The 26,695-nt window shown below is 52.1% G+C and overlaps 1 protein-coding gene and 1 long non-coding RNA gene across 2 annotated transcripts; one reads left to right on the top strand and one right to left on the bottom strand.

The window, feature by feature from the left end:
• Positions 1-52: 52 nt before the first annotated feature.
• On the bottom strand, positions 53-2,882 carry FTH1 (ferritin heavy chain 1). The gene is made up of 4 exons (XM_040494906.1): positions 2,551-2,882; positions 865-1,011; positions 474-599; positions 53-379 (listed from the first exon to the last, which is right to left on the bottom strand). The coding sequence occupies exons 1-4, from the start codon at positions 2,662-2,664 to the stop codon at positions 215-217; spliced, it is 552 nt and encodes a 183-aa protein (XP_040350840.1). The 5' UTR covers positions 2,665-2,882; the 3' UTR covers positions 53-214.
• A 17,974-nt stretch (positions 2,883-20,856) lies between these two features.
• On the top strand, positions 20,857-22,165 carry LOC121043753 (uncharacterized). Its single transcript, XR_005797013.1, has 2 exons — positions 20,857-21,200; positions 22,070-22,165. It is a non-coding gene; the product is annotated as an uncharacterized LOC121043753 (long non-coding RNA).
• Positions 22,166-26,695: the final 4,530 nt, after the last annotated feature.

The raw sequence follows: 26,695 nt of genomic DNA, 5'->3' as shown, positions 1-26,695 counted from the left end.
AGAGGACCTAGATGCAATTCTAGCCCATCTCAACTACTCAAAAGACAACAGCTGGGTACCAAATTACTTTATTTGAAGGAATGGTACAAATGAAAGAAGTTAAGTAGATGTTTTGGTACAACTTCTAGAAAAGGGAAAGGTAACCCCAACACGCATGCACTGCCTCGGTGACCAGGGAAGTCACCCGTGTGGCGATGGGAAGACAGCCTAAGGCTTAGCTCTCATTATCACTGTTTCCCAAGGTGTGCTTGTCAAAGAGATACTCTGCCATGCCAGATTCGGGAGCCCCCATCTTGCGCAGGTTGGTTACGTGGTCACCCAGTTCTTTGATGGACTTCACCTGCTCATTCAGATAATGCGTCTCAATGAAGTCACACAACTAGAAAACAGAAATGGGGAAGAACGTTATTGGTAAGCTTTCCCAGGAGAGGCAAACGGTTCCCTCCATGGGCTCCCCGGTTGTCAGTACTCACATGGGGGTCGTTTTTGTCAGTGGCCAGTTTGTGCAGTTCCAGTAGTGACTGATTCACACTCTTTTCCAAGTGTAACGCACACTCCATCGCATTCAGCCCGTTCTCCCAATCGTCACGGTCTGGTTTCTGAACGAGAGGAGGTCAGGTCAACGCACCTGCAGCCTCTACCAGCCCACAAGTCAGCAAGCACCTCAAACGTGCGCTTCACAAGGGGCATCCAAGTTTCTCCTGCAACAGCTTCCAACTTAACACCCTCGCCCACTACTCTTTGCTGCCTTTAGCCTAGATGGTTCAGCCTAAAAAAAGCACAAAATCCCGAAGTTGCCTCGTTTTACCAGGGCAACTGCTAGCTTACTTAGGAGGCACGGCACCTCTAGGATCTTTCGTTCACCTTGATATCCTGAAGGAAGATTCGGCCACCTCGCTGGTTCTGCAGCTTCATCAGCTTCTCAGCATGTTCCCTCTCCTCATGAGATTGGTGAAGAAAATATTTGGCAAAGTTCTTCAAAGCCACATCATCACGGTCAAAATAGTAAGACTGAAAGGGGAACATCAACGTTAGGCTAAGGAGTCCCAAGAAAGGCACTCTGCTGGCCTAAGTCTGTCTTTCTCAAAGCGCATCAAGAAAGGGATCTGTGCTGAAGGAGACTGGGGGCAGGTTGCGTTCCTGGAATGAACACAACAGTAATTATTGTCTTTATTTTGGTCCTTGAAATTCAAAGTTTACTACAAGGAGCCTTTAGAATATCATGGAATTGCCCCCAGCATGGAATTTCTTAAGGCTCTGTATTAGTGCAAAGTTCTTCCGCCCAACGTCCAATATGATTGGAGAGGGTGTGGGAGTATTTACCCTGTACAAATAGTGCCTTCTCTCTCTACTCCCTGGTTAACCCCTGTCAGAACATGAACTTGCCAGCTTACAGCAGCCTGTAAAATTTCTAAATTTAACAAATTTCTAAAATTAACCCATTAGGGATGGTGAGCTGTGGGCAATGCTAATGTATACAAATACATTGCCAGCAGAAAGCAAACAAAAATAAAAAAAATTAAAAAAATAATAGGCAAAACAAAAACCCTGAATACAAATACGTTGCCGGCAGAAAACAAAACAAAAACAAAAAAAACCTGATGCAGTTTTAGACACTTCCTGTATTCAGGTATTCCTCAAATGGAACGGCAGTCATGGAAATCCAGGCCTGTTTTCAAATGCATCTGGAACATGTCTATTCTTGGATAATTTGCACAATCATAAGACAATTCTAAGTAAAACTCCCACCACCTCGCCTCAAAACCAGGATTTTGGAAAACGGAGCCCACTGATTGGCGCATGGGAAAATTCTTTGCCCAGTTACTGGTGGAGTACTTTATCCGAAAACCACGGGTTCAGTTAGAGGGCCACCACTCTCAGGCACCAAAAAGATAAGGAATTAAGTATCCAGGCAAAAGGACGGATGACTAAGACAACTGTGTCCTCGCAAGGGGAGATTTCCGCGCTTCGATTCAAGTGGGACCCAGAGATAAGCACAACAGAGGGGTGGCGACGGCTGTTCGAGAGTGGTCAGCCTACAGGAGATAAGCCACTTAGCACCAGACCACCCCCGCCCCTCCCGGCCGTTGCTATCCGACACCATTACCCAGCAGGCTCCGCCATACCCGAAAGGGGGGGGGCGGTGGGGGTGGGGAGAGGATGGGGGCTGGACCACTTCGCCTGTTACCCTAGCCAAAGGACGACCTCAGGATCACGTGATCGACGCAGGGGAAGGGATGGAAAGGCCAAAACCACCTTCCTCGCTGCAGGATCGTACTGGTCGCAACCGTGGCCGACTCCAGGGTTTCAGCAAACCAGGCTCTCTTTAAATATAGAGGGGGTGCGCAGAGGCGGCCCTGCCAGGGGACCCTCGGAAAGGGCGAACTCGCCAGAATGTCTGCGCAAGTCCCGGGAGACCTCGAGCAACGTCCATTTTCTTGCAGGGCGCGCGCGGAGGCGGGAGAGGCCGCCCGTTAGCCACACCCCCGCCCCGCCCCGCCCCGCCCCGCCCCGCCGCCCGCGGCCCGGAGAAGCCGCGCCCGCGCTCACCATGGACAGGTAGACGTAGGAGGCGTAGAGCTCCAGGTTGATCTGGCGGTTGATGGCGGCCTCCGAGTCCTGGTGGTAGTTCTGGCGCACCTGCGAGGGGGACGCGGTCGTCATGGCGGCGGCTGAGGAGAGGCGGCGGCGGCGGGCGGTGGCGGCGCTGGAGCGGCGGCGGGAGCCTTGGGGCGGTCCGAGGGCGCTGTGAGGAGATGGCGGAGGGCTGGCTCTGGACGGCCGGCCGGAGGGGGGTGGTCGAGCGCCGGGTTCCGTCCAAGCACTGTTGAAGCAGGAAACCGCGGCGACTCTCGGCAGACTGTGGCGCAGATGGCCGCGGCCCCGCACTTATAGCGGGATCGGGCGTCAGGCCCGCTCGGGCCAATCAAGCCGCCCGCCCGCCGGGACGGGCCCCGCCTCTTCCGGTGGGCGCGCGGCCCCGCCCCTGGGGCCCTGGGGGAGGGCGGTGCCGCCGGGGGAGGCCGCGCGTGTCCCGCCGCGCGTGGGGCCGGAGGCGTCCTTGCGCTGGGCCGCGCCTTTGGTGCAATTGTGGGGAAGACGTGCGGAAGGGCAGGATGCCCAGCTCGGAATCCGGGGCCCAGGGCGTCCCGGGTCCCGGAGCCGACAGAAAGCGCCCCTGGCTCCCGGGGCGATTCCTGAGGCCCTGGGCGGGCTCCCCGAGGCTCTTGGCCAAGGGCACGTTAAAAATCCGAGCGGTAGGGCAGCAGTTAACCACACTCGAGGCGACTTCCTCGTTATGCAAATTGGGAAACTGGAAACTTAGGCCCTAGGAGGCCGTGTGAGTCAGAGATGTGGCTGGGATGAGGCTGGCTTTCTCTTCCTCAAGGTCTAGCAAGGAGCAAAATGCAGGCCTCGGCCCGTCCCTGGTTGTCCCCCGCCCTTCCGACCCCGTCCGCCTTTTGCCGAAAGCAAATATGGCTCCTCCTGCTGCTTCTACAACAAAGGCTGGGCGGGCTGTTTCCCGAGAGGCATGGACAGGGCCTTCCCTGAGGGAGTCCTGGCGGGATGGGCCGCCTGGGCTTCCGGGAAAATCCAGAGGACGATTTTCTTTTCTAAAGAAAAGACAGGAGAAGCCACTTGGATCTGGAGACGAAGCCATGAGGCCATTTTGAGATGGCCTCTTTTATGGGCCCCACTTACAGGAGACATCTCCTGGGGTTACCCTTGGAGAGAAGCCGGTGAATGACCTGCGTGACAAGTGCAAGGAACCCTGGAAGCGCAGAGCTACTGGGTGTGGCTTGCAGCTGTGTCCCAGGCACGAGTAGGTGTGGATTCAGGGATGGCAGAAATGGAGTTAGGCCGGGGCTCCTGTCTTCCAGATTCCCAGTCCGCTGGCTTCGAGGTTCACTGTTCTTAACCGGGTTCTTTCAACACAAGTGGGAGACCTATCCAAGACCCCTTTCGGGGTGCTCAGAGACGTGAGACTGGAAACTGAACTCCCCAACCTTAAAAAGGGAAGGAGCTCTACTAAAAAAAGAAGTTGCTGATGGAATTACTGTGATTTCTCTTTCTTGGGTCTTTGCTACACTCCTTTCAAAATGAACGAGCACATGTTACTTTCAGGAAGAAAATTTTAGTGGGGCTAGAGCTACAAAAAATAATAAGCAGAAGGCTTCTGGGAGAGCATAGACAAGGGGTCCCTTAGCGTGTCCGGGATAGGAGATCAGGGCAGGCTTCCCAAGGGGAGTGACAGTTGAGCTAAGTTTGAAGAAAAAGCTAGAAAGAAGGTGGAGTGGAGGGAGGGAGGGAGGGAGATGGGGAAGGGAATTCCAAGCGGGGAGAACAGCATATGCAAAGGTGTGGAAATGGATGGCCTAATCAAGGTACCTTAAGAAAGTGTTGGCCTGGAAAATAGAGTCTATGTTGGAGAATTCTGGAAGGCTGATAGAGGGTCAAGGTGGGGAAAGGCTGTGGGCCATAAAAAGGGGTTAAATTTTATCCTGGGCGATCTGGAGACACTAAAGGATTTCTAAGCAGGGAGATACTACATTAGTTTTATTTTTGGAAATCTTCTACTGAATCCATAGAAAAGCTCTTCTCTATTAGCAGTAAACAGCAGTTAGAAAATGTTACAAGAAAAAAGTATTTTTAACTTACACTGGCAACAGAAGCTTAAAGTACCTAGGAATAAAGTGAACAGGAAGTATATGAAGAGAATTAGAAATGTTTGCTGCTGGCCAGAAAAGAAAACCTGCATAAAGGAAGAAACACCATGGATAGCCAACCTCGGTTTTGTGAAGACGTCATTTGTCCCCCATGGAAACCTATAGATTCAATGCAATTTCTGTAAAACTCCACGGTACATTTTGGAACTTGACGAAATGATCCTAAATTTGGGAGAATGCATGTGTAGAATAGCTGATAAGCATTTGTCGGAAAAAAGGTTCTGAGGGTTTGCCCTCAGGGCCTGATTTGCCCTCTCTGATGTTTAAAAAGTACTATATAAAGTCGTCTAAGCAGTTGGTACCGGCTCAGGAAGAGATATCTATCAGTGTTAACAGTCCTATTCGGGTACTTATGGGAACTACGTAGATGCCGAAGTGACCTTTCAAATTTGGGGAGAAAGAATGGGTTCAACAAATGATGTTGAAACAATGGAGAGTCATATGAAAAAAAAATGACTCATTGTATTTCAAAATGTGTTCCAGACAGATTAAAGATCCAAGCCTTTAAAAAACAAAAACACCCGTGAAGTTACTAAACGAATATCTAGGGGATTATCTTTTACAATTCTGGAGTAGGGAGTGTTCTTTTGAGGTTGTAAAAAGCCATAAAGGGGCAGTTGGCAGATTGACTACTTAAAAAAAATGAAAAGTTGGATGGCTGAGAGGTCCAGTGACACAGAGAGCAGGTGACAGACTCAGCCACGTGGGAGAGTGGCACCTGGCCGCCACGAGACAATGCGGAGGACGATCAACGATGGGATTGTGCCAAATAAAAACGGCCAGTGTCTTCAGAAGAGAAAGAATCTGCCAAAGAGAAAATCATGACACTCCCAATTCCTGTAAGAGCTCCAAATTGTTGCAACAAGTTTGCAAACCCGAAAGTTACTACAACTACCTTGGTGATCAGCTGCACTTGATTACAGGAAGAAGGAATTTAGAACAGACTTGGCCTATTTGCAAGAGAAACAGAGAGAATCCAAAATTTCTGGGACTTGTGGTATTGAAGCTAGACCTGTTTTGTCTTTTTCAACCAGTAAAAAATAAAATGGAGAAATACTTTGAGTAGCAAATGCTGATTAAGGTGAATCCTCAGGACAGTGACCAAAATCAAGGACATGGCTCACACAGAGTTTGTGAAAATGAATTAAAATTGTTCTGGGCCACCTGGGTGGCTCAGAAGGTTAAGCGTCTGACTTCGGCTCACGTCATGATCTCAGGGTTCGTGGGTTTGAGCCCCGTGTCGTGGGCTCTGTACTGACAGCTCAGAGCCTGGAGCCTGCTGTGGATTCTGTGTCTCCCTCTCTCTCTGCCCCTCCCCCGCTCACACTCTGTCTCTCTCAAAAAGAAATATTAAAAAATTAAAAAATAATAAAATAAAATAAAGTAGTTCCTAGTAAGTCCTTTCAGTTGTACAGAGCACTCAAGGAAAAAGAACAGAGGGTATGGTCCTACAAAAACTTGGTAAGTCCAAAATACATGTAGTTACATCTTTGAGGGAGACATACCTAGAAGAAAAATTGTGGGTATAGCTATAGGAATATGGAACAGACTGGAATCAAGTAGATAAAAAGCCAACAAAACTGTTTTTTCTTTGCAAAAATGAGTGATTTAATTTTTTAAATTACAATAAAATGCACAGAATCTTGCATGCTTGATTAAGGGCCAGTGTTGACCCTTGAATCCAGCTGAAACAAGATACAGAAGATTTCCATTATCCTAGAAGTTCCTTTGTATCCTTTTCCAGAAGTTTTCCCCGTGCCCCCCAAGACAACCAGCTTCTGACATTTTTCAATATTAACTTCGCACGTTCTAGAATTTCACATCAATGGAGTCATAAAACAACAAGCTGTAAGACAAAAGATGCCATAAACCAAGTTAAAAATACAAATGACAGGGGCGCCTGGGTGGCTCGGTCAGTTAAGCTTCCGACTTCGGCCCAGTTCATGATCTCATGGTTCTTGAGTTCAAGCCCCACGTTGGGCTCGATGCTGACATCTCAGAGCCTGGAGCCTGCTTCGGATTCTGTGTCTCCTTCTCTTTCTGTCCCCCCCCCCCCCCACACGCTGTCTCTCTCTGAAAAATAAATATTAAAAAAAATACAAATGACAAATTGAGTTGATATTTGTAGCTTGGTTAAGTAGTGACAACGAATAACTAAAGTATAGAATACTTGTGTGTATGATTATATAGCATGCACGCATAAGTCACTTTTTGCTTATCTTTCCTGCTGGATACTGTAAGCTCCTGGAGGGCAGGGTTGTTTCTGCCTTCTTCATCCTGCACTTCCAGCATTTTGCAAGACGCTTGTTACTAGGTGCTCTGTATCTGTCGAGCAAACAGAAGACGGCTCCAGGATTGAATGCGGAGGGTGGATTACAGTCAGGCAAGAGGGCTGGTTACTGGTTGGGAGGGAACAGCCCTGGTTCTCAGCAGAGGAGACAGCAAGAAGATGTGAGATATGAGGGGGACAGAATAGACAGGATGAGGTGGCTGATTGGTAGTGCGAAGGGTGGAAGTAAGGAGTGGGGGGGGTGGGCAAGAGAGCCCCCAGCCCCTAGGAGCTGGGTGAGTGCGGGACGAAGTGCAGGTTGGAGGGAAGGCAAGCTTGCTTTTGGACCCTGGGTGCTGACTTTCGGGGCCTCCAGGACATCCAGGCGGACAGACCCAGCATGACATTGGACCCACCTGAAGGAAGTCGGTCTATTGCAGAAAGTAGGTTTCAATAATAAGTATTGGCTCTGTGCTCAGATAAAAACACAGTTGCAGTCATGAGGGAGAGCTTTGACTGTGGTAAGCCATTGGGAGAGGCTGGCTGGGAAGAATGAAAGGGAAATCTTGTGCTGGGCTGAGTGTGTGTGTGTGTGTGTGTGTGTGTGTGTGTGTGTGTGCGCGCGTGCGCGCGCGCGCGCGTTTGCTTGCCATTCCCCACCTTCTGGGAACCCTGAGTGTTAGAACTGCCATTTGCAAGCCTCTAGATTCTTTCAAAGCTATGACCTGCCCTCTGGACCTTTGCTGACCAGGATTTCGCCTCCCTGCCCCTCCAACCCCAGCTCCTCGTGACTTGGACGAGGCGGGGCGTTTGGCTGGCCTCCCGGGACAGCCACCTCTTGGGGCTGGGAGCGGCGGGAGGGAGGGCAAGCCAGAGAAGAGCCGGGCTCGTTTTTTTTGTTGTTGTTGTTGCTTTTGTTTTTATTTTTTCTGGAAGACACTGGCTTATTCCGGAACTGGAGGGGGAAGAGGCGGGGTGGGGGGGTGGGGGTGCAGGGGGTGGGGTTGTGGTCGACAACTGCTGTCCCACCGTGACTCAGCACTCTGCTGGTCTGGAGGGTTTGAGCTTTGACTCCAAAAGTGCTTTGTCATCGAGGGGCGGGAAAGACTAGGAGGCTTCGAGGGCTGTAGCTTCACTATGAGGAGTGAGTGGGTGAACACCCCCATCTTCGAATGTGGCTCGTTGCCTAGGCTCGACTAACAACGAAGGGATCTGGATCACCCAGCCAAGGAACGGGGCTAGTGGTAATCACTTTTCCTATTTCTTCCTCAGCGTCGTCCCACCCCACAGTGAGGCCTCTCCCTTCTAGGGACTGTCACCCTAGGATTACAGTTTAGGACTCCACAGCTGGAAAGTCATAAGACACTTGCAAAGTTAAGGCTGCGAAAAGACTTGGGAGTTTCCACGTCACCATGTTTTACAAATAAAGAGGTGAGAGACCTGTAGGAGGCCAGGCTTGCCCAAGGCCATGGTCACTGGCAGAAACACAAGCTGAAAACGTAGACCAGGACACAAGGTGGAATACAGCGTGGTCGTTAAAAACGACGATAAACTTGTTGCTAGAATGTGTATATCACGTGATGTGTATGTGAAAAAGCGGAGCCTCAGGTAGTTGGTGCAAAGGTGAGGACGCTGAAGAAAAATCCCAGGGCTGGAAACCTTGGTGGGGACCGGGAGGGACTGGGTTGATGTTTTAAGTGAACAGCTAACGTTTCAAGTGTCTGCGATTAACCCCGAGGTTCAGGAAAGCGAAGTGTGCAGGAAGTTGGAGTTCGGAAACTTCAAAACTGGAAACAAGGACACCGAGGCAGATTCGGGTACATTTCTAGACGAAGCAGCCGCGATTCGGAGAACTTGGCTTTAACACATTTCTGGAAAACCCAGAGGCAATGTAGACTCAAAGTCTAGGGGCTCCGGATCCCCCCTTTCCAAGAGGTTAAGGCCAAAGCCATGACCTGGGACGTTGAGGATGATTGAGAGTGGAAGGCCCCCGTGTTTAAGGCAACTCAGGCCTTCCTGCCTTTGTGGGAGCTCCCGCTGGGAGAGTCCAGCACACCATATCTCTGCCGGGGACCTTATCCCTCGGGCCCTGGCTGTTGTTTGCTTGTCTACCTTCCCACTGGACTTTGAGCTGCGTGTTACATTGTGTCCCCAGACCCCAGCACAGCCCAGGAGCCCTTCCATTTCTAGCAGCTTGCAGCCCTGGAGACCTCTTCTAGAATCATCATGCCCAGTGGAGAGCTGGCCTCTGCCTTTGGACTGGAGGCCTTTGGAGGTCAAGGATCTTGCCTTTGATGATGTCCTTCTAAAAGACCCCATGACTATCTGCCCTTGGAGATACCTTGGAGAGGTCACCTGGCCTTTCTGAACTTCATTGCCTGTATTTATTTATGGTATCTGGAGCCAACCCTCCCCCGTGCTACCCTGGCTGCCCCCTCCCCCACTGTGGGTGTCCTCATCGTCACAATTCATGCTACGCCCCATGGCCTGGTACCTAGCTCCGTGGCGTTCCCATGTTACCCAGTCTGGGCTCAGTCACGCCCCTGCCCCCACACTGCCTCCACCAGTAGGAGAGGTGGCAGGTGGGGAGCAGTGCTAGTGGGCCTAGAAGGAGGGAAAGAGAAGGGTGAGGCACTCGCTTTGGCAGGGGCCGGGCAGAGAGGGCTGGGAGCACCTCCATTGGGAAAACCGACACTTGTGACGTCCTCGGTCTTTCACGGTGTCCACGCTTTGCCTATAGCTGGAGGTGTCTTCTGATGCCGGTTGGGGAGAGGAGGCCCCAGTCATCTGTGGCTGTTCCCGGCGTCCCAGGCTCCTTGTTTCCTGCCTGTGTGTGCTCCCACCTGTGGCCTTGCCCTCTTGTCTCTTTTCTGCCCGTCCCAACTTTATGAAAGGCTCCCCAAGGGTTCTCCACTGCCCTGGGGGCTGGGGGGTGGGGGAGAAGTGTGACTTTTCCACCCCAAACTAACATAACATTGTGGGTCAACTATACCTCAATTAAAAACAAGGAAAGAGTGGGAGTGCCTGGGTGGCTCAGTCGGTTAGGCATCTGACTCTTGATCTCAACTCAGGTCGTGATCTCGGGGTCATGAGTTAAAGCCCCCGCATTGGGCTCTGCGCTGGGCTCGAAGCCTACTTGAAAAGAAGAACAAAAGCGTGACTCTTCTGTGTGTCCCGAGGCCCTGCCCGCTGCCCAACACTCCCCTCCGGGACCTCCTCACCAGCCCTTCCCCGCGGCCCAGCAGCGATGCCCTCATACCTGGAGAACTTGGCACAGCCGGTCCCTTTGCCCTGAAGTTTCTGCCTGAAAAAACGACCCCGTCTTCAGAAACCAGCTCACTTATCCTCTGAGAGGCTTCCCTCCCTCCCCCCTGCAGAGTGGATAATGTCCATTCTCGGACGACTACGTGCTGGATCTCACTTCAGATCTCAGCTCCTACTCACGTTCCCTGCTGTTGAGGGACAGGCCTCCCGCCCGGCCCTTGTCTCACAGGTTGGCTCTTTCCGCCTCTTTCTACCTCGCTCACAGAGCATGCAGATGAGTCTGTCTGGGGGCGTGAGGCTTATTTTGCAGGAGAGACCTGGGGACACTACGAGGCATTGGGGGCTGTGACCACCAGCTAGGGACAGCGATGCCAAGGTCACGGGCTCCCTGCTCTGAGGACTGGTCCCCTTTGTCTGCGTCTGTGGCCACAGAATGTGTCCTCAACTGGAGGAATCCGTGGGAGGCCACAAGGGGCCTGGGTAGACATGTCAAAGGATTGGTTCTCTCTACTAGAGAACGGGCCATGTGCTTCCTGGAGATGGGACCAGAGCATTCTTGGAGTCGTTATCATCCTGTAAACATAACATGCCACAGAGTTTAGACAAACTGAGTTGACACCTTATGGTGGCTGGAACCAACGAGGCCTCTAAGGAGGAAGTGGGGCAGGTAGCCAGGCTGTAAGCAGAGGGGGAGACCGCAGGTCAGAGAGGTTCAGTGACTGCCTCACTTGAGGTAGCACAGCTGGCCGGAGACAGGCTGTGACCGGAACCCGGAGCCTAGCTGTGCAGCAGCTTTCCAGATCAGGGGCCCTGAGGCCTCGACTGCAATTCTGAAAATTCGAGGCATCCAAGTGGGCGGTCGGCGCTTTTAAAGGAGTCGCTATGATCGCACCAGCAGCAAATGGGTGATTTTCAACATCAGCAGTTTGATTTGATTAGTAGCTGGAGTCTGCTTGGTGGGAGCTGGCGATTCTTCAGAAGACGCTACTGGGGGTCCTGCAAGGCTCAGTTTGTGGGCTTGGACTTGAGTTCTATCTCCTGAGCCTGATGCTTGTGGCTGGCAGGCTTTGGAGATGACCGGGAAGCCTGGGGACCCTTGGTTATTCAGTGGCATCGCTGAGCAGGGCAGCTGGGTCCAGACCCACTCTTGAGACCTGAGGATATTTCTAGAACATACTTTTAATAGGGACCAAGGCTGGTTCCTCAGACCTACAATGCTCCCCATGGGCCTGGAGACCTCTGCTTAGCCACTGGTGGACGCCCCAGGGTTGGGGTTTGTGGGTAACGCCTCCTCCAAGGGCTCACAACCCCTCATTCCAAACATAGGATCTGAGCATCAAGTAAACTCTTCCCCAAAAGCCTCTGGGTACCTGGAGCTGAAGCTGACTACTTATCAGGGCACTTAACATGACCCCCTTCCCAACTGGGGCAATCCCACCTCCCCGGCAGGGCCCTGAGTGCCCCCTCAGCTTTCTTGGTAGAGGACTTTCTAACAAAGCTTGTGGTCTAGGACAGACGCTTAGAAGAAGCCTGTCTGCCTAAGTCAGACCCAGGACAGCTTTCCCAAGGGAGGGGAGACTGCCTGCCCTTTCCTTTCCTACCTCTTTAGTTCCAGCTGCACGGAACCCCCTTTCAAAAACATCCCTGCCTTTTTTAATTCTCCGGCACGATTAGTCAGAATTAAGTATCTAGTTTTGTTTTTTTTTTCCTACTCGCTTACCTGTTCTACTGTTCTTTCAACATTTTGGGTGTGCATGTGGTAACAGTGGGAGGAACCCGGATGCCCTGCTTTTTTCTGGAGTTGGTGATTTTTTTCCCCAAGATTCACACCTACTTCCCCAACATTCACCACCCCCTTCCGGTTATACTAGATCCGGACTCTCCTCTGGGGAAGCATTCTCTCCCTCCAGCCATTGCTATGTGTGATGATTAAAATGGCCTATATCCCGGGGCGCCTGGGTGGCGCAGTCGGTTAAGCGTCCGACTTCAGCCAGGTCACGATCTCGCGGTCCGTGAGTTCGAGCCCCGCGTCGGGCTCTGGGCTGATGGCTCGGAGCCTGGAGGCTGTTTCCGATTCTGTCTCCCTCTCTCTCTGCCCCTCCCTCGCTTGTGCTCTGTCTCTCTCTGTCTCTCAAAAACGAATAAATGTAGGGGCGCCTGGGTGGCGCAGTCGGTTAAGCGTCCGACTTCAGCCAGGTCACGATCTCGCGCTCCGTGAGTTCGAGCCCCGCGTCAAGCTCTGGGCTGATGGCTTGGAGCCTGGAGCCTGTTTCCGATTCTGTGTCTCCCTCTCTCTCTGCCCCTCGCCCGTTCATGCTCTGTCTCTCTCTGTCCCCAAAATAAATAAAACGTTAAAAAAAATAAAATAAATAAAATAAAATGGCCTATATCCCCAGATGCAGGAATAGACATGTTTTCTGTCATTTGCAATCAATTCTCCAATCCATTTGCCTTTTTAAAAAAACGGTTTAGTTATTTTCTGAGAGCGTGCACAGAGGGGAGGAGCAGAGAGAGGGGGACAGAGGATCTGAAATGGGCTCTGTGCTGATAGCAGTGAGCCCGATGTGGGCCTTGAACTCACGAGCCTCGAGATATGACCTGAGCCGAAGTTGGACGCTCAGCTGAGCCACCCGGGTGTCCCCCGTTCAATTTGCCTTTAACATCATCTGAATGGCAACAGATTCCTTCATGGGGCAGAGTTTTCAAGCCAGGAATGTGCCTTTGAGGCTACCTGATCTCATACTTTCGTTCAGTCACTCAGCTAACAAAGCATGGCTCATAACTGGTCAGAACACATTCCAAATGCCCGAACTTTCTAATCAGGAGTCAGACAGAAGGAAACGAGGGTTGGAATCAAACCAATGAGGAAATCTGTTGAGGGGCCCTCCAAGTTCCTGACACTTCCCTTGGCTTTTCCTTGTCCTTCTGAGCGATACTCACATTTCGGGACAATTGCTTCCAGAAGCCGCCCCTGCGTGCTGGACACAGTTGCCTGACAGGTGGCAGAGCAGGCTGGGGCCGCATGAGGTCTCATCCCCTCCCGTTGTCCCTCCTGCCTGTCCATTAGCCCTGTGTCCTGTGTGGGCTGCACCCCCGTCCCTGCACTTAAGTCGTTCCTCCCCAAAGCCGTCCCCTTTGACATATCAGACCTACCCTTCTCCCAAACTCCAGTCCAAACCCTGCCTCTGCCAGGAAGCTTCCAAGATGGGAGCTAATCTCCTTCCTCCTCTAACGGGGGTCCCTTCAGCCTTTCCCGAGTGACAGTAGGCACTTGTGTGCCACAGCACTATCATTCCTCTGTTGCCAAGAGGAGACTGAGGACTCAGTGGACACAGGAAGCTGTCTGTCATCTCCGCTCCTGGCCCTGGCCCATGACAGCGCCTCTGAGCAAACTCTGGGTGGCTGAATGGAGTTGTGGAAAGGTCGAATCCTTGCCCCAGAAGGGCCCTTCCCTCTTTGAGATACGGTTCTCTGCACTTAACTGGGACTAAGGGAGGGCCCCTCCTCCATTCTTCCTCTTAGGAATCTCACGAGTTGGAATTGGTCTCTGGAGTTTGCCTTAAGCCCCATCAGCCTAGTCACCCCTTCAGCCCTGAACTCCTGCATTCCAAGGGAGGGGGTCCTCAGGCCCAAGCTATCCAGCTGAGTGGGCTTTACTCCGTCCCTTTTCTTAAAAAAGAATCTGATCATAATAAAAATTACTGATGAATGATAAAAGCTAATGCTTGTTGAGTCTTTACTAAATATATATCAAACATGCCACTTGACGGATGAGGAAACTGAGGCAGGGGACTACAGAGTAACCTGCCCAAGAACACCCACTGTTTGAATTCAGGGCCCACGCTCCTAGCCGTTCCTCACCCCCTGCCCCCTGCCCAGATCACTCGGCCCTCCGCTCCAGCTCGTCCTTGGCTCCTCACCCCTCTCTGTTTGCCCAGGACCCCTGATGGGGCAGCCCACACAGGGGTTTAGTAAATGCTTATGAAACAAGTGAATGGAATCAGGGGATTCTGTCTATCAGGTTATCCCTAGGAGGGCCTCGAAGGCGTGACAAGGAACAACGAAAGTGCCGAAAGCCCGGCTTCCAGGACCTTCTGCCACTCTCCACCACATCTAGGAAGGGGGATGTTTCCGAAAAGTTCCTGGATTTCAGACTGACTCTCTTCACTGTTGACGTAAGATGGAGGGCACGGGTGCAGTTGCCTCTTGGCCAGACCCCGTGAGAGACCTCCAGGGAAAAACCACCGCGGAGGGCCGTGGCTTCTGAGGTTGTGCCTGAGGTGGATGGATGACAGAGCAGGGAGGTCTGCCTGGGTCAGGAGGGTTTTGATTTCCAGCAACAAAACCCAACCCACACTAGCTTAGCAACGAAGGAGATTTAGTGGCTCATGTGGCTGAGAAATCAGGAAGTGGACTTGAGGCACGGTTTCATCAAGGCTCTGGCCCCATGCCTCTGCAATTCCCTCTCAGGTCTGCTCCTACCCATGGAGCTTCATCCCCAGGCTATCTTCCGGCAGCACTGAGGGTGGCAGACCTCCTTCTTCTTCCGGGGGAATGTTAGACACCGCCCCACCCCCCATCTCACAAGCGTTGTCTGATTGGGTCTCACTGGACCCAGGACTGCCTCTCCGAGTGTCTGCTTCTAATTTTTTTTTTAATGTTTTTATTTTATTTTTGAGAGACAGAGTGAGACTGGGGGAGGGGCAGAGAGAGAGAGGGAGACACGGAATCCGAAGCAGGCTCCAGGCTCCGAGCTGTCAGCGCAGAGCCCGACGCGGGGCTCGAACTCACGAGCCGTGAGGTTATGACCTGAGCCGAAGTTGGACGCTCAACCGACTGAGCCACCCAGGTGCCAGCGATATTTTCAAACGATAATTCTGTTTTTAATCTTTTGGGGGAAACTTCCTCATTCTTCTTACGGCTCCGGAGTACTCTGCTGTGTGGATGTACTCTTGTTTATTGGTTATTAAAAACAGAGCTGCAACCAACAGCCACATCCCTCCGTCTTTTTGTATTATTTGCAGTGGATCCGTAGGATAGATTCCTAGAAGTGGGATTGCAGGATCAACGGATCATGCAGTTTTATTAGGTATTGGCAAACTCCCTTCCGTAGGGGACAGTCCCATTTCGCATTCACATCGGCAAAGTGTGAGACTATTTGTTTTCTCAGGCCGGGACAAAAGAGGATTTTGTTAAACTTTTGGATTTTGGCCAGCCCGATCAGCCAGCAATAGTTCCCTTGGGGCAATTTGCATTTCTTTCACTAAGTGAGGTTGACCATCTTTCCCTGTGGTTTGGAAACACTTGCCTTGCCTCTTCCGAATACCGGTTATATTTTTAGTACATTTTTCTCCCCGGTGGTTGGGCTTTTAACTTACACGAGGGGCTCTTTCTACGCTAAGAATATTAATGAGTTCTCTGTGATGCAAGTTGTGAATCTTTTTTTTTTTTTAACTAGTTGATCATTTGTTTTTTTCATTTTACTTCCGTATTTATTTCAATCTAATTTAACTTTTTTTGCCACGCCAAACTTCAATTCCTTGCAACTTATTAATCTTCCCTTGTATTGCTTCTGGGTGTTGAGTCAGGATTAAGAAAGCTTTGCTCGCTCCCAAATTATAGAAGAATTTCCCGATTGCCCCCTTGTACTTGGATGGTGTCCTTTTACACTTAAATGGCCAATCCCTTTGGAAGGTATTCTGGTAAAGGACAGGAACACCTCCAATTGTTCCTGGTTCCCCAGGGCTCTCCAGTTACCCGAGCACTAACTGAAATCACCCATTCTTTCCCCCCACCCCAGATTCCTGACCCTGCCTTTATCTCACACAAGCTCTCCACAGGCAACGGGGGCCATTTCTGGATTTTTGCATTCTGCCGTCCGGAAGAACACTTCCCGCTGCTCTGGGGCTGGTGAGAGCACAAGTTCAAAGGGCTAAAAGCATCAGCAAAAGAGGCTTGGGCCTTGTTGTCTGAGCAACGGTCAACGCTTCCGCCTTGGGGAAGCGAGGTCTCTTGCCGAAAATCTCCTGGCTAGAAACACAAGCTCGGGGAGGCAGAGCAGATGGGGGAGAGGGATGGCTGGGACCAGCCTTTAATGATGTGATAAGCCGTCTTTCTGCAAGACAGGCTTGAAGTTTAGAGGGGGGGGAGAGATCATGTCTAGCTTGGGCGCTCCAGGAGGGAATAAGCTGAATTGATTTTGCTCTATGAAGTAGAAGTTAAGTAAATATCGATGAGTTGGAGAGGGAAATCGATTCAATTTGCAGATCAATCTGCCGATTGATTTTTGGCGGGTCTGCCTCCAGCGAGTGCTGTGAGTGAGTCTGGAGGGGTCTTTTGGGAGGATTGCAGCTCTCAGCTTCCTTCCAGCACCTAAAAGGGAGACCCTGAAGGTCGCGGGCAGGGTGACGGGCACAGGAAGTGGAGGCCCGTCCTGCTCGCCTCTCTGGAGGGACACCTGAATGATGTCGTACCAGCTCTGCTCGCCGGACAGCGTCACTGAGAGGACCGACCCTGTGGAATGCGACTTACAGTCAAGTATCCCACCATATTATTATTGTTCACGTGGCCCGGATTTTGCAAACACTGCCCCCCCCCCCACACCAAACAGCCACTCACAGCTTAGCTGCTCTGACCCCTGTACCTCCCTTATTACCCTGAGGTGACCCTGACGCCCCAGTCTCGTAGAATCAGACGTTGTTTAAGAGTTAAAGGGAGCCTAGAAGTCACGGTGTCCCTCTCGGTGTTGGCTGTGTCGGTTTAGGTGGAGAAGGGTGGCAGGTGTGGACCCCAGCTCTGTTAGGACTTAGCTTCGTGGGAAGCCGGGGATCCCAAGGGAGCATGTCCTGCCCCTCAGCTGCGTGCGGAGGGAGGAGTTGCCCGGGTTGTGTGGCTCTAATCCAGTCTGCCCCACATGCTGGCCTCGTCCAGATCCAGGACCGGCTCTTCTGGAGGCTCGGCATGGGTGGGGTGGGGGCGCCCACCACGAGAGGTACCCCCCCTTTCTCTGCTGGGCTGCCTCAGAACTGAGCCGTGCCTTCTTTGAATTTTTTTTTTTCAACGTTTTATTTATTTTTGGGACAGAGAGAGACAGAGCACGAATGGGGGAGGGGCAGAGAGAGAGGGAGACACAGAATTGGAAACAGGCTCCAGGCTCTGAGCCATCAGCCCAGAGCCTGACGCGGGGCTCGAACTCCCGGACCACGAGATCGTGACCTGGCTGAAGTCGGACGCTTAACCGACTGCGCCACCCAGGCGCCCCAAGCCGTGCCTTCTTTGAATGAAGTGACCTCTGCCCATTCCTCAGGCCCTGGGGAGTCACACCCACGTCCTCTGAGTACCCCCGGCTCTGACGCCTGCCCACCTCCCCACTCTGTCCGTCTGTCTTCAGACTGGCCACCCATTTCCTTTGCCTTTGCCCCATCTGGCCTGCCTTCCCGCCTCCTCTCTGTCGGTCCCCTCCCCAGCCTCTCACTCTCCTCCCTGCCACAGTGGTGGTCGGGGCAGAGGCAGAAGGAGTCATCTCCCTCGGGCAGGGTCTGGGTCTCTCTTTGTGTTGCCCACAGTGGCTGGTGGAGAATGGCTTTTGAAGGGCCCGAAAGAGAAACCCTCCAGGACCTCCCTGAAATGACAAAAGCAAGCCTGTGCCTTGGGATAGGGGTCGAATCATCTGACCTATCACTGAGGCCCTCGGACGTCTTCCTGACCAAGTAAGTATACTAGACCGTCGTGAGCCACGCCGGTGCCCAGACGGCTCGGAGGCTGGAGGAAGGAAGCCAGCTTTGGGGCTGAGCTGAGCCACTGGGTGAGGATGCCCCGGGGGAGAAGGCCTCGGCAGGGAGCCTGCTGGGACGTTAACCGGTAACCTTGCCCGGCTCCGCATCTCCTGGGAGAAGAGCGCAAGGCCCCTGCTCGCGGGGCTCGAAGCAGCATGTGGGGCCCACGTTGCCAAAAAGGACCGTCTTGGTTGGTCAGTTTCCAAGGCATTTGCATCCAGAGGGAAGTGAGAGGGAGCATCGCGTGCGGTCAGGAAGCTTTGTCACCCCCTACCCCCGGCACGCGGGAGCCAGCAGTCTGTACCAGTGCTCCCTGAGGCCCTGAAAAGAGAACACGAGGCTGTCCTCTGTCCTTCTCAAGGACCTAGCTCGCCGTCCGGAAGAGGAGAGGCTACCCCAGCAAAGAGCTCTCTCCCTTGTCACGATGAGCCTCGATGTGAACGTGTACGAAGGTCAGGCAGATATAGGCGAGTTCTTGCTTTCATCACGATCCCTGCGAGGAACCAGACGGAAGGGAAAACAATCTCGAGAGGCTCCCCAGAGATCTCCCTGGATCTCCCAGTCTGGACATATTTGATGTCCCTCAGGACATGCTGCTCCCTCTGCCTGGATGCCCTTGCCCCAAATCTTTGCTGGACTGGCCTCTTGGTGCTGATGGCTGTGCTCAAGGGTCAGCTCCTAGAGGCCTTCTCTGACCCCTAGCCAAAGTGGCCTATCCCCCTAGGACTCAGTCTCTCTCTAAATAACTGCTGTTTCTTCCTTACAGTAGTCAGTATAATTTCTGTTTAATAGACTTACGTCCCTTTTCCAGCCTCCACTGACAGGAACGCGAACTCTCGGGGAGCCAGGCCGCTCCGTGGTGATCATCGCCGTATCCCGGTGCCTGGAGGGGTGCCCGGCACCTGGTGGGTGTTTGGGCGGCAGCTGCAGAAGTGGTGGGTGGTCTTGGGGGTGATGGAGAAAGGAAGAAGGTGGTTTGGAGAAGCGCGGAGATGCAGGGAGGAGACACCTTTTCCTTTCCATTGGCTTTCCTCCTCGTGCGCCTCTTGAGGGGCTGATCATGTGAAGAAAGAGACACCCCACGGACCCTGTCCCTTTGAGTGCCTTCACCAGGGGTCAGGCAGAGGGCAATTTTTCTCTGTGTGACGCTGGAACCCGGGAGCCCCATGCTGGAGAAAGTGGGGTGGGCCCCTTTGACCTGCTGAACTTTATTTTTTATTTATTTACTTTTTTAATGTTTATTTATGTTTTGAGACAGAGAGAGACAGAGCATGAATGGGGGGAGGGCCAGAGAGAGAGAGGGAGACACAGAATCGGAAGCAGGCTCTGGGCTCTGAGCCGTCAGCACAGAGCCCGACTCAGGGCTCGAACTCACGGACCGTGAGATCGTGACCTGAGCCGAAGTCGGACGCTTAACCGACTGAGCCACCCAGGCGCCCCGGGGACGTGTTTTCTAACTCACTTGTCTGATGTCAATGCTTTCGTGTTTCTGGGTGTTGGCCTTGTTTCCATTACCGGTCGGAAAGCTCTAACCCTGTCGTCTTACCCAGGCTGACCTACTGCTCAGAAGAGCCATGAACCACAATCCCCTGGGGAAACACACACACACACATATGGCAGCAGCCTCTGAGGTCAGGTGCGTGGGACTTCCAGAGGAAATGAAAATGACACCAGCAGCCGGACCACCCAGGCCAGCTGGCCAGAGCCCAACCCCATGGCTCGCTTTGCCCTGTGACCCGGAGCAAGCCTGTTCTCCCTGAACCGAAGTTCACTAGCCCCACAGCGAACGGCAGAACTAAGCCACTTGTTAATGCCACTGCCACCAAGGGTCCCCTCGGGGCCCGAGGCGGGTCAGAAAGACCCTGAGGCCCGGCCGCCAGACTTTGCTCTTACGAAGCAAGGAGGTTCAAACTCTCTCCTTCTCCCCCTCCTTCCCTCCCTCCCTGTCTCTCCTTAATGTGCGTTTGCCCTAAGACCCAGCCCTGGGATACCCAGGAATGGACAGAAGGACACACAAAAGGCCAAAAAGACGTTCCTAGGACAACTCGGAGGCCAGGGTCACTTCTGTTCTCTAACAGTGCAAAGAAAGATGTTATTCAGGCCCCAAGCAGTCCGTCTCTTCTGCTCAGCCTCTCCCTCGCCCTCTGAAATTCTTCTTCCTACTCACGGGCTCCAGCCTCTTCCGTCCTGTGACTAGTACGTTGGATGGGGGGGGGGGGGGTGTGTGTCAGGAAAACAGGTTGCCCTGACGTTGCCTGGCCAGATGACTGCAAATGGCAAGTCATGGACCACGCAGGGATCCGGGATCAGTGCTGTCCCCCAGACACCAGCTGTCAGCCCCTTGGTGTCTTCCATTTACCATCACGGAGGGGACCAAGGGTTTTTCTCTCCCTCAAACCATACGGTTAGACTTGGAGCCTCTTCTTTTTTTTTTTTAATTTTTTAAAAAATCTTCTTTCCGGGGCGCCTGGGTGGCGCAGTCGGTTAAGCGTCCGACTTCAGCCAGGTCACGATCTCGCACTCCGTGAGTTTGAGCCCCGCGTCGGGCTCTGGGCTGATGGCTCGGAGCCTGGAGCCTGTTTCCGATTCTGTGTCTCCCTCTCTCTCTGCCCCTCCCCTGTTCATGCTCTGTCTCTCTCTGTCCCAAAAATAAATAAATGTTGAAAAAAAAAATTTTTTTTAAATCTTCTTTCCAATGTTTATTTACTTTTGAGAGACAGACAGAGCGTGAGCGGGGGGAGGAGCAGACAGAGAGGGAGACCCAGAATCCGAAGCAGGCTCCAGGCTCCAAGATGTCAGCCCAGAGCCCGACGCGGGGCTCGAGCCCACAAACCGTGAGATCGTGACCTGAGCCGAAGTCAGATGTTTAACCGACCGAGCCACCAGGTGCCCCTCGGAGCCTCTTCTTGTTGGAAGGCCTGTGGGGGACTGAGAGGAAGGGCAGCTGAGGTAAAGTATGGGGGCCACCAGCTTCCCCAGGGAAAGGGATTTCTAGGCCAAGACCTTGTGGAGTCTGTTTGTGTCCATCTGGCGTGGTGAAAAGAAAGGAAGCAGTTCTCAGCGTGTGTCTACCCCTGCACGATAAAAGGAAGGAACTGTTGATACACAGCACCTCGGATGAATCACAAAGGCCTCAGGCGGAGTGAAAGCAGCCAGTCTCCAAAGGTTAGATACGGCCAGGTTCTATTTCTATGACGTTCTCGGGGGCAAAACTGTATGGAGGGAGAACAGGTGAGTGGTTGCCAGAGGTCACCAGTGGGGAATGGAAAGGCCCAGCAGGAGGGAGTTTTGGCAGGATTGTTGTGTATTCTGTCTTGGGGACAGTTACACGAATCTGGGGATGTGCTAAAATTCAAAGAATCGAGGGGCACCTGGGTGGCTCTGCTCTCGCTCTCTCTCAAAATAAATAAACATTAAAAAAGTAAAAAATAAATAAAATTCAAAGAATTGTACACCCCCGAAGAGGTCAATTGTATTGTAGTGACAATTTTTCAAATAAGAACTTTAAAAGTTAATGATGACTGGGGCACCGGGGTGGCTTAGTCGGTTAAGCGTCCGGCTCTTGATTTCAGCTCGGGTCACGATCTCATGGTTCCTGAGTTCTAGCCCCGTGTCAGGCTCTGGGCAGACAGCACACAGAGCTTGCTTAGAATTCTCTCTCTTTCCCTCTCTCTCTGCCCTTCCACCCACACGCGCTGCCCCTCGAGCTCCCTCTCTCTCTCTCTCTCTGAAAATAAATAGATAAAACTTAAAACAAAGTTAATGATGATAGTAATGGCTGACATTAGCTTTCTATGTACCCAACTCTGTGCTGAGTGCGGTGCCTCCATTATCTCATTTATTCCTCTCAATAAGTCCATTTGGCACTCAGATGATGATGCACCTTGTTCAAGGTCAGGTAGTAGTAAGTGGCAGAGCAGAAACTTGGACCCCTGTTCTGCCTGACTCAAGAGACTGAGATCTAACCACTGTGCCCCATTTGGAAGAGGTGGGGTCAAGAGCAGAAGTTTGCTTGTGGAAACGTTCTATTTTAGGTCCCCCTGGATCATTGAAGTGGAGACGTCCCGTTGGTGGTTGATTTCGACATTCTGGAACTCAGAGAAGGCTGACTTAGCAGTGCAGGCGTGGGGGTCACCGGCATGTGAATGGGGCTGAAGAGCCTGGGAGATGGACACATCTGACCGGGAAGAACTAGAAGGAGACTCAGAGAAGGACCAAGGCAGAAGCCCAGACCCCGCACACCTAAACGCAGCCACTCACACACCGCCCTCACTATTTATTTGCCACATCAGTACACGCCCCCTCTTGTTTTCTAGTAAATAGAAAGTTCTTGAAGTTCTCCTCTTTTTAATGTAATGAGTTTATTTCAAAAGGAAATTTGTACGTAATGGGTGAAAAAAAATCAACGTCAGAGCCGTGAAGGGCATTGACGATATAAACACAGCGAAAACAAAACAATACCACACAATTCTAGCTAGGTAAAGGACATCTGCAAATGTTAGTCCTGTGTTCAAGACGGAGCCGCCCCCAATTGAGCCCTGGTCCCAGAAGAAGCAAGGATTGAGAGAGAGTCAAAAAGGAAGTAACTTTGTTGGTGACACTTAAAATCAGCTCTCTGGACACCGGCGGGAGTCACGCTCTTTGTTTAAAGCAGAGGCCCTCAACCTTTCTCCGTGAAGGGCCAAATAATAAATATTTAGACTTCGAGGGCCACTTGCATGCCTACTACATACCCCGCGCGCGGCCCCCCCCTGGGGCCCCGCCACCGCCCTTGTCTTGAAATCCTTTAGAACCATTCTTAGTCCTGGTTGGATTAAAAACAGGCCCAGGGCTGGGTCTGGCCCACGGGCTGTAGTTTGCCACCTCCTGATTTAAAGGATGGTGAGAAGAAGGCCAGACCCCCAACAAGACAAGTGTTTATGGTGTCACACGGGGTTCCTAGGCACTCAACTCCGGACCACGCAGTAGCGTCCCCACCCCAGCCATCAAAGGCCCTTCTCTGCCTCTGTTTTTAGGCTCCCACGCAGGCAATTCCTTGTCCCCCAGGAGCCTCGTGGGAGATTTGGCCACACCTCCCTTGTGGACGGTTTCACAAGATCAGAGCCTCTCAGAACTGGTTGTTCAGGGAGCCGCTTTGGGGCTAGGTCAGCATTTCATTACCAATACTTCCCTCTGGACTCTGTGGGTCCCTCTTCTGACGTCACTCCTTGCATATTTCCTTCCCTCGGGGACTCAATGTGCCTTGGATGAAGGCCTCACTGTTCCTTCCTCACTGAAGGTTAGCCACACTGAGGTCACTTATGACCTCAGATCATCGCGGCCGCCATCAAGTCCTTCCCTCCCTCATGTCAGGACGTGGAGTTCAACGGCCCCTCCCCCACCTCAGGTTCCGGTGGGTCTTCCTTCCATTCAAGGTGGAAGGGATGTTCTAGGTCTTCCAGGGCAAGGCCTTAAGAAGCCCTGCAAAGCTCTCATGGAAACTGTCTTTGGACATTTGTTTAGGGTGGAGCCAGCTGCCCTGAAAAAAGTTTGACAATCCCAAGACCGCCATGTTGTGAGGACATCCAGGCTAGTCAAGTGGAGAGAACACATGGAAAGAGCAATGCTTGGGGTCCCCAGCTGTCCCAGCCCAGGAGCCACACATTGAAGCAGAGAAACCTTTAGATGGGCTCCAGCCCCCACTGCGACCTCATGAGACCCCAAGTGAGAATTGCCCCACTGAACCCAGCTGACTCCTAGACCATGAGAGATAATAATAAATTATCCTGCTTAAGCCATTACATCTTGGGATTTTTTTTCTTCAAATGTTTGTTTATTTTTTGAGAGAGGTGGGGGAGGGGCAGAGAGAGAGAGAGAGAGAGAGAGAGAGAGAGGATCCGAAGCAGGCTCTGCGCTGACAGCAGAGAGCCCGATGTGGGGCTCGAACTCACGCACTGTGAGATCGTGACCCAAGCTGAAGCCGGACACTCACCAGACTGAGCCACCCAGGGGCCCCTGGGGTGTTTGTTTACACCTCGATAAACATTTGGAACACCACCCGAAAGTGAAGTCTCATCCAGGGAGTTGTCTGTCACGCTCAGGCACAAGTTTTAAAACTCTCTTTTCCAGTCCAAACCAGAAGAATTTTCCTCCGCCTTGCAGGTCAGTCTCTGGTCCCTTCATCAGAAAATCGTATACGTTTTGCACCTGAGTCTAGTTGTCCAAAATCAGGGGTCCTTGGGCTGGTCAGTTGTGGCAGGTACTTGGGGCCAATTGACTCAAAGTCATCCCCCAAACCTTTCTTCCTGTCTTCCTCTCACTGTGAAGCTTGGGAAGGCCAGATACACCCTTTCTGGCTTTGCTGTGGAAGACTTTATAACCCCTCTGGCCAATGATGTGAAGAAAGGGTTGGGTTCTTGAAAATAGTCTTTGCTTGCTGATAAGGAAGAAACTCTGCCTGGTATCACCCCCTGTTTCCTGCTTCTGAACATGGTGTAAAAATGTGATGTATGGGGCTGCTGCAACCATCTTGACACCATGAGGGGAAAGCTACGAGAATGAGAAAGACCACAGCCCAGCCTGTCATTTTATATGAGAGAAATAAACAACTATTTCTTTAAGATGTTGTTGGTCAGGGTTTCTTTTATTATTATTGTTATTTTTCTTACTATTATTATTATTACTATTTGTGGCTGAATATATTTCTAGCTATGGCATCAGTCGTGTCCACTTTAGGGACAAAGGTCTCATTTTTCCCTATAAAGGGAAAATTTATTTTCCAGTCTTCCACAATAAGCCAGATTTTGATCTGCAGATAGAGATTCAGGTGGAGGGAGAAGGAAGGTCCCTTCACCTGGGGCTTGAGCTGCGGTTGGGGGGGGCACAGGGGTTCTGACAGTGAGGTCTTGGGGTACAGTTTGTGTGTGCTCTCCCCACTACAGAGCCTAAGGAGCTTCTCCAGCTTCAGCCCTGGGTCTTGGTCACATGAGGCATCAAAGATGTCCCCCCTGAACCAGGGAGCTCGCCCTGATAGTGATGGTGGGCAGGGACAGGGGCAGGGGTAGGAGATGGCCCCAGCCACAGATACTGAGTCAGATAAACAGACTGGGCTGCAACCCCAGCTCTGCCACTGTCTGTGTGTCGCTGTATCTTGCCCAACTTCCTGAGGGCAAGTGCTCTGAGCCTTCATCCATGAATAGGACACTCTGTGTTCATGGGGAACAGGCTTTCCCCGGGCCCCTGGCCTCTGAGCTTCTTCTCAGAAACATGAGCAATTCTGGGCAGCCAGGGGCCCTCCCTCAACTGGCAGTCAGCAGTGCCGTGCTGGGAGCCTCCATTGTAACAGGTCCCTGGAAATGGGAACCTGAGATCCCGGAGGGCTGACAGCAGCTCAAAGTCATGTAGCTTCCCCAGCACCAGGTATGGGGGGGCGGCAGGGAGGGGGCAGGAGGAAGACAAAGATGAATCAGAGGAAATCTCACCTTGAGCAATGCGGAATAGGGAAAGGATCCAGGTTCCTAAGCCCATCCACCTGCTGTCAGCCCCCTCCAGCTTGCTTCCTGCTGCTGGGGCAGAGAGGTGGGTGGGCTCCAGGCTACACCACCGTGTGTGTGGGGGGGGGGGGATGGGGGGGGAGGGCAGCGGATCCCAGAAAGCTGGCAGTCCTGGCCTCTGGAAAGTTCAGTTTTTCTCCCTGGGAGGCAGAGCTACTGGGAAGTTCCCACCACCCACCGTGCCTCGGGCTTTCCTGGAACCTTCTGTACAGCCAGCCAAGAAAGGATCTGCCCACAGTCCCCTGGAGCTACAAATCTTCTCCCTGTGCTCAGGGAGGACTGTCTTACCTCTCTGCCCTGGAACGCCTTCAATTACAACAGTAACCAACAAAAATATGATTCTGGCCATGGGAACGCTGTTTGTGTTCTACGTGATGTTTTCATACCTTATCCCATTCAGTTCTCTGAACAAGTCTGACAAGTATTCTGTTGGCTTTACAGATGAGGAGCAAAGACGCTGAGTAACCTCCAAGGGGTCACGCCAGCCACGAAGTAACATGACCACAATTCTCACTCAGGCTTATTGACCTTAACCTCTGCTTCAGGCTGGCTTCCTTGTTACACCTCCGATCTCAACCCCCCAGCCATCCCCCGCCCACCCCACCCGGTACTCTTTGAGTGGGATAGTGGCCTGCGTTGGGAGGGTGGGGCCAAGGAAGCTTCCAGCAGCTGACTCCCACGGTGTCACATCCAATGAGCATGCAACTCATTCGATTTCAGTGATTTGAGCTCAGCAAAAAGACACTAAAAATAGAGGGCCATGAACACAGATGCCAAATTTAAGAAAATGCTTGAATTCTCTCGAACGGAGGAGACGTTTGGGGAGAGTTACACTGGGGCTTCTACTGAATCTGCTACATTTTTAAAAAATATTTTCTTACTGAGAAAACAAGAGCCACACATGGTAAAGTGTTGAGGTTGGCGGTAGGTACACAGATCTCTGTTACGTTATCGTCTGTACCTTTTCCTGTAAGCTTAAACTATTTCGTAATGAAAACTATTTGCCATGTTTGTCCTTCTGTGGGGCACTGTGGTAGGGTGAATAATGCACCCCCCACAGGCCCTGTGAACATGTCAAGGCAAAAGGGATCTTGCAGATATGATTAAGTTGGGGATTTTGAGACAGGA

Source organism: Herpailurus yagouaroundi, unplaced genomic scaffold (assembly GCF_014898765.1).
Source record: "Herpailurus yagouaroundi ecotype Mexico unplaced genomic scaffold, PumYag 187, whole genome shotgun sequence".
Classification (NCBI taxonomy): domain Eukaryota; kingdom Metazoa; phylum Chordata; class Mammalia; order Carnivora; family Felidae; genus Herpailurus; species Herpailurus yagouaroundi.
Note: the sequence above shows the minus strand (reverse complement) of the source record. Positions and strands in the feature narration are given on the sequence as shown.